Source organism: Microtus ochrogaster, chromosome 16, assembly GCF_000317375.1.
Source record: "Microtus ochrogaster isolate Prairie Vole_2 chromosome 16, MicOch1.0, whole genome shotgun sequence".
NCBI lineage: Eukaryota > Metazoa > Chordata > Mammalia > Rodentia > Cricetidae > Microtus > Microtus ochrogaster.
In genome coordinates this window covers 14,385,894-14,393,917 of record NC_022018.1, presented here as the reverse complement: position 1 = coordinate 14,393,917, position 8,024 = coordinate 14,385,894, and the positions used below count along the sequence as shown (strand labels likewise).

The window sequence follows — 8,024 nt, the reverse complement described above, 5'->3', positions numbered from 1 at the left end:
TGAGGAATGAGTCCAGGCGTCTAGTGATCTGCAAACGGCCTCCAGGCTGCTTTCAAACCTTAGCACCCGTTCTCTGGGAAATGGCTCCATCCAGCAGGCCAAGGTCACCTCTGGAAGAACTCAGCTGTTTTCTGGTCATTGGCCACATGCTGGGAACTTTACTAAGACTTCTCAGGATGTTTCTTTCTCTTGAGGACATCTAAGGTGCTTGTGGTTCTTGTCACATCTTTGAGAAAAGTGGACACCTGGCTCCTTCAAGCTACTTCCAACCCATTATTGATGTCTCACTGCCTAAGTTCCCTCTCCTTTGGTGGTTATGTTGGAGGCTACTGCACACGCCAACTCCTCTCCAGATGTCTGTTTATGTTGCCCACGTCAATACATTTTCTTTTAGAACAGAAAAAAAGTTGAAGTATCCATCACAGACACAAAGATAGCAGATCAGCCTACTACCTGTGTGTGTTTATCAAGCATAAAAGCAGCACACACTTGTTTTCAAGGTGTTGCTATTCACAGATTTGTTCAACTTTTCACTATTCAGAGTTAACAATTAGTAAATGAGGTGGGTAGCGTCTCCTTTGATTTCTATGGCTGTGATAGACTCATGATCAAACCAACCCAGGGAAGAAAGGGTTTGTTTAATCTTACAGCTTATAGTCTATTATGAAGGGAAGTCAGGAACTCAAGGCAGGAACCTGGAGACAGGAGCTGATGCATGGAGGGGTGCTGCTTACTGACTTGCTCTCTATGGTTTGCTCAGTTTGCTTTTTTATACAACCCAGGACCTCTTGCCCGGGGTGGCAACAACACAGTGGTCCCTCCCATATCGACCATTAATCAGAAAATGCCCAGCAGACTTGTTTAGAAGCCAGTTTGATGGAGGCTCAAATTTTCTCAATTGAGGTTCCCTCCTCCCAGATGACCCCAGCTTGTGTCAAATGGACACAAACCTAACCAGCACCAGATGGTATAGGTAAAAAGATTTGAGGAAAAACAGGTGGACTTTCTTTTTCTTTCCTTTTTTTGTGGTTTGTTCTAAATGAAGTATATGCCATTTGTGATTTGAAATTGTGGACAAAATTAAAAGATAAACGAGCATATGAGATTTATAACAATAATAGTGAGCTATTGCTTTGAATTCCAGTTTGTCACTTGCTAACTTTGGGATCTGAAACAAGCCATTGGATCGATCATAGGGGTATAGTGAGCATTAAATTACATTAAATAAACTAAGCATATGATGATATCCAGCACCTCATAAAAGCACCAAAGAGAATAGATATTATAATAGAACAATAAGTGATGAGACTCATCAGTCTCCAGCCAGTTAGCTTGTAGGAAAATCACTGACGCTTTTCCTCATTTGCAAGATTTTTCTTTTCTAAAATGTATAATTTCGGTCCCTTTTCTAAACATACTATGCCAAACATAATCTAACCTCTAAAAAGGTAATTTTATTATAGGGCAGGGTGGTCTGCATGTGCCATAGCTCACATGCAGAAGGAGAAGAGGACTTCGTGGTAGTTTCCATGGCTACCAGATCCCGCACTGACTTCCACAGTGTCACCTCCCTGGCTTCTTTATCTTCAGTTTCTTCTTTACCTTCTTAGCTATTATTTTCTTCAGAGCATGCACACCTGTTATTTTATACTTTCCCCTCTCAGTATTACAGGGGGGTTGCTTTCAGAACCTTTGTGGGTACCAAAATCCACAAATGCTCAGAGCTCTCTTATGAGTGGCTTAGTGGATGTGTGTAGCATACATAACCTGTTCCAGGCTTTATTTTATCTCTAGATTTCTTAACATAACCAATATAGGGCAAATACTTTGTACATCGCTGGTATATGATGTTGTTTAGGGAATAATGACAAGGAAAAGTCTGCACATATTCACCACGAATGTAGTTAAAACTTTTTAAGATTTATTTATTTTTATGCAGATGAGTAATTTGCCTGCATGTATCTCTGTGCACCATGTGTGTGCCTGGTGCCCATGGAGGCCAGAATAGGTTATTAGGTCCCCTGAAACTGGAGTTACAGATGGTTTTAGGCCACAAGGTGAGTGCTGGGAAGAGAACTCGGATTCTCTGTATATACAGCCAATACTCTTAACTTCTGAGCCATCTCTTCATACCCAGGTACAGATTTTAAATGTCCTTTCTTTGAGGTTAATTGAACACATCTTTCTATACAAGAAGAAGAATTCAATGGGGAAAAACTTTGCTTTTCTATTCACTATTAGTTTAGCACTCAATAAATTCTCAAATACTATTTGAGAACTGAACACAGAGAAATCATTTTTCTCTAGATAGTGACAATGTGTTCACTAATTTGAAAGAACCTCAGTTGATGGCCTCACCACCAGTCCCTGTAAGCAGCTTAGGAACCTGAAAATGCAGCTTGCCTTTCCAAAACAACCATAGGGGGCTGAGCCAAGCTTCCCGTAAAGTTGTTATGCATGGGACCATTAAGGGTTTGTTCTTATGGTTTATAAAGGTTTGTCTCCCTCTATTTAACCAGATTATAAAAAAGAGACCTCTGAGATATGAGTTTCAGGTCAAAGTGATTTACATAAAATATAGGAAAGAAAAGCCAAGTCTGTGTTTTCCTTAAAGGCTTGTTTTTGTAAACTCTGTATGCATGTGTGTTCTTATGTATGTGAATACGGGCACTACAGGAGGGAGGGGACAGCAAATCCTTTGAGCCTAAATGGTTCTGTCCACCTGGATGTGTGCTGGCGACAGAGCTCAGGTCCTGTGCAAAGGCAGTAGATGCTCCTAACCACTGAGCCTTCTCCCAAGCCCTAGAAAAGCCAACTCCTAAAAGTCAACTTGCTGGTGTGGTGATGTGAGTCTCAGCACCCAGGAAAATGAGGCAGGTAGATTTCTGTAAATTGGAGGCCAGTCTGGTCTACATCGAGCGTTCAAGGCCTGCCTTGGCTACTATGTCTAAAAACTAGTATAGACCAGTGGTTCTCAACCTTCCTAATGCTGAGATTCTTTACTACCTTTCCTTATGTTATGGTGACCCAACCATAGAGTTATTTTTGTTGCTACTTTATAACTGTAATTGTGTTGCCGTTATGAATTATAATGTAAATATTGTGTTGCCGTTATGAATTATAATGTAAATATTTGTGTTGCCTGATGATCTTAGGCAGTACTTATGAAAGGGACATTTAACCAAAGGAGCTGCCACCCACAGGTGGAGAACCCTCAGGTCTAGAGCTTAAGAACAGACACTGGTGAAACTCTGAAGAGAAACAAAATAAACTGCTACAAAATCTCTGTTCTTTTAGTGTGTGTGTGTGTGTGTGTGTGTGTGTGTGTATACACATGTGCACATATATGAAGGTCAGGGGACAACTTGCCTCCACCATGTGGGTCCAGGGATTGAAATCAGATCATCAGACTTGGGCAAAGACCTTTACCCACTGAGCCAGCTTTCTGGTCCAGCATCAGCATTTGAAGTGACTGGGATGAACCGGCACTAAACTTGCAGGAAGGGGAGGGTGGAGGATAGGAGAAGGAAATTGAGGGATTTTGTCAATTTTCAGAGGTTTTGTTTGTTGAATCTTTATATATATATACATATACATATGTATATATATATATACAAATATATATATATATGACAATAAAATTGCTTGCTCGCGAGTCCTTCTTTGCTATGCTCACACAGAGAAGACTGCACACAAGATGCTGATTAGTTTTTTTCCGAAACTCCTCCCAGGATTACGGTGTCACACCTGAGTACATCTGCAAGCGGAATGAGGATGTCAAGAAAGCCCAAGAAGAGTATGATAACTACATCCAGGAAAACCTTAAGAAAGCAGCTATGAAGAGACTTTCTGACGAAGAAAGGGAGGCGGTTCTGCAGGTAAGCCTCTGGAGTCACTGCTCTCTGACCCTCTAGCCTGCATCGGCTCCATCACTGAAGCCAAGGCTTTGACTTCAGTCAGAAGTGTCCCTTGGGGTCCAGCACAAGTGCACAGAGCAGAGTTGACTCATTAAAAAAAAAAAACGTGTAGTGCAGGGATTCGTAAAATTATTTCTAATTTGGTATCAGTTGTAAGGAAGCCCATTTTCTCCTACAACAAACTGATACTTTAAAAAGTGAGAAAATAATCACTTTATTCAGTAAATTTATTTTTTAAAATCTCATAGATGAGGTATTTTTCACTAGATGGAGCTCTAGAATAATTGAAGCTATCCACATCCATATTTTTTTTCATTCCAATGATTCAACTTTCCAAATTATTAACTAAATGGGTGTTAGATTTTACGTATGTTCCTTCTATTTTGAACAAAGGGGCATAAGACAATGTCCACTAGTTTTATGGGAGAGGTCTGTCTGAGTGTGGGGCACCGAGATGAGCAGGGCATGGTGCTGTCGTTTGTGCAGGGCTTCATTAAGCACCTGCTCGTCCTCCTCTGCCACCATGCTGTCTCTTAAAGAAGTGATTCCTTTTAACGTTTATTTGAAAGCTCCCTACCAAACAGTATCCAGTGACTTCACAAAACAAGAGGAGACGGTCCAGCAGGAAAGAATTTTTCTGACAAACGTGGGTACATAGCAAGTGAAGCGTGATGGCGCATGCCTGTAATCCCCGGGCTCCCGTGCCCACATGGAAGGCATCGCTTCGTGGAAAAGAAGCTCATGGGCAGTTAGCCTGGTACGTACAAGAGGCCCTGTCTCAAACAAGGTCGAAGGCGAGGATCAATACCTGAGGCTGTCCTGTGACGCCCACACAGTCACCATAGCACATACGCCCATACACATGCACACCATAAAAAATCTCTTTCTTTCATTAATTTCTGTTGAAAATGGGTTATATGCCATTTCAGAGTCTTAACATTTAATTGATGGCATCATAATCACCAATAAAATGTTATTAGGTATCTATTTTGTACACAGTATTATTAGCCTGTGCCATGAAGATAGCACCAAAGGTAAAAGATAATTTTTTGTTATAGAGAATGCTGTAGTTTGATGGGTGACTGGGCAGACAGGAATGTGGGTTTGTGGATATTAAGGACGTCCCAAGATAGTAGTCAGCTCCAAAAGAGAGAGATCTTGAGTGAAGCCCGAGAGTGCAGAGTGGGAAACACCCAGACACCAGGTGGGGCTAGAGAACAGGGCCGCCTGTGTTGAGGAGGTACCGCCAAAGTGCTGGAAGAGGGGGAGGGGCGATGTCAGGCCGGTCATCTGGAGAAGCAAGGCTTTTAGCCACAGCTTCAGGAAGCACCCACCTCTGCAAAAGCTAGGTCATTATACCTGCGTGACGCTGGAAAACGGTAACAGGGAAGGTCTTCCTTAGAGGTTGCAAAGGCTCTTCCCTCCCGTGCCTTGTGGATGTAGTAGAGAAACCTTAGACTTCCTCTTCTGGTCACCCCAGAACCTCTCTTGTTGCAGCAATGGCAAAATGGTGACTCCTTCTCAGAATGCCCCACTCCCTAGCCAGTTACCAAGCCAACTGCTGTCCTCCAGACCAGCCCAGGACCTTTCTTCCCACCCATTTCAAGGATGCAGGGTTCTGTGGCACTGCAGGTGTATGCCCTGAGCTCACCTTCATAAAAGTCACACCTGGGAGGGACCGTCTCGTCTGATGATCCCAAACGCCTCATTTTACAGACGAGCAGAGTAAATGCTGACTCATCTGTGTGCTCATCTGGTCCTTCTTTGTGGACATCCATGTGTTTAGGGGCAGGAGGATAACACAGGGTAAGCACAGTCCTTACTCTCGTAAGCTCTAACTCTAGCTGTACTTGCCTTTGGTCACATATCGTCAGGACTAAAGGCACAGCTAACACACACAAGGCAGATTTGTCTTGGGTTGTGAAGGAAGCTTTAGAAGGAACTATAATAGAAGTGAAGTCCAGTGAAGGAAACCAGCAAGGCCCTAAGACCTCCAAGACTAGGGACACGGAAGTTCAGCACCAGGCACAGGTATGAGAAAAGTGAAGGACTGTTAGTGTTCTCAGAACTTAATGCCCTGGAGACCTCCCAGCACAGATGAACACAGCTCAAGTGTGTGCACAAATGCCAAAGGCAAGGGGTAGAGGCCCAACCTCTCCTCCTCCCACCAGAGCTGCTTTAAACTCGGAGGACAGAAGAACAAAGAGCAGGAGACCCACAGAGTTGACCCTAGCTGTGTCACAAGGCAGGGTGGGAAGGTGGAGAGTGTTTGGCAACCAGGGGGTCCAGAGACAGGGATCAGAAGGCTTTTTTTTTTCTTATGGATCATGGCTTACACTCTGAATTTTTATATCATGAACAATATTATTCCAGTACAAAAACAGAAGAAAGAAAAATAAAAAAGGGAGAAATGTCTCTTGCTACAATGGAGAAAAGACTATTTTATAAGATAAAGTAAACAAAAATAAAAGGTTTGAAAATCGCAGAGGCTGCATCACCATGATACAAAATTCTATTGTGTTTCCATCCCTAGCTGTTGGCTTTGATCCAAACACTGCTGTACGTTCTCTGAGTTAAGAGCAAGCTATCTTTCAGAAAGAAAGCCACAGGAAAAGATGTGCTTCTGGGACAGCAAGTAATATGAAAATACTCCCCTATTCGCTTGGAAACCCTTTGATATCTGAAAGTGTATAAATGTGTACGTTTTCTCTCAGAGGTAGACACCCTGTGGTGCACTGTGGAAACATGTTCAGGTTGCGTAATGAAGGACCAGAGGGAAGAAGAGTCCCTCTGAGAACGTCTCTTCAGGATGCATCTCATGTGCTATTAAAAGCGGCACTGACCCATCTCCCTCTTGAAAGACTTAAACCTGGACAACAATCGCCTCTACCTTTCACCATCCCCAGATCTCTGGTTTAATCTTTCTCAACAAAGGCCCAAATCACCTGTTCCATTTCCCCAACCAATGTATCTATGTAGTGTATTCTATCTTTTCATTGCTTTACCTAAATACAGAATTAAATCACTGAAACTCCATTGTCCCCCAAAGGATTCTATTCACTGCGATGTCCTTGTTATATAAGAAACTTCGAACCCTCTTTTCCCCACTTATTTTGCTTAGTATGAATTACTTACACAAGTTGGTGTGTATCATTTTTCATGCACGCACTTACTGTGCTTTGATTGCATCCAACCCTTCATTGCCTTCCCCTGTCTCCTCTCCCTCCTACTGATCTCTTTCCCTTTCTATTTCCTTGTCTTTTTGTTACTGTGGTAGTTTGAATATAATTGGCCCCATAATATCATAGGGAGTGGCACTATTAGGAGGTGTGGTCTTGTTGGAGGAAATGTGTCACTGTAGGATGGCAGAAGGGGGACTTGAGATCCCCTGTGCTCAAGATATTACCCAGTTTCTCAGTATACTTCCTGTTGCCTGCTTATCAACATGAAGCAGCTCCTTCTCAGGTACCAAGTTTGCCTGCACACTGCAACACTCCCCACCATGACAATGACGGACTAAACCTCTGAAACTGGGAGCCACCACCTCAATTAAATGTTTTCCTTTATAAGAGTTGCAATGGTCATGGTGTCTCTTCCCAGTGATAGGAACCCTAACTAAGACAGTTACCAGTTTTAAAAATTATCATCAGTGATGGGGTTCAGTATGCATTTCACACACATGTGGCTTGATACTCTGTCCTAGCTCGTTCCCCTCCCCTAAGTGACCATACGCTGGCCTGCTCTGGCCAATCCCTTTCCTCACAAATAGCCCTCCCTCTGCTTTCATGTCACATGGTTCCATCATCCTCTCTTTCTACTGCTTTGCATAAGATTTCCTCCTCCTGGCTCAAGACTTCTCTCTGATCATATGACACACACACATGAACACAAACATTAGGATTTTATCTTTATGTTCTCTTTATGAGGGAGAAAATATAATATTTGTCCCTAAAAGTCTGTACTATTTCCCTTAAAATCTCTATTTTTGAGTGTTATCCTTTCCTGCAAATGGAATGCTTTTGTTTCTTTACGGCCTGACACACATGTTGTGCACATTTCTTTAAGGCCTGACACACTGACACACATGTTGTGCACATTTCTTTAAGG

General features: G+C 42.6%; 1 protein-coding gene across 2 annotated transcripts in view; it reads left to right on the top strand.

The window, feature by feature from the left end:
• Enkur (enkurin, TRPC channel interacting protein) overlaps window positions 1-8,024 on the top strand; it is a 25,079-nt gene that overhangs the window by 12,816 nt on the left and 4,239 nt on the right. For both annotated transcript variants that reach the window (XM_005354741.2, XM_026783065.1), the window contains one exon: window positions 3,732-3,878. In XM_005354741.2, the coding sequence (XP_005354798.1) occupies window positions 3,732-3,878 (147 nt within the window). The remainder of the gene's footprint in view (window positions 1-3,731; window positions 3,879-8,024) is intronic.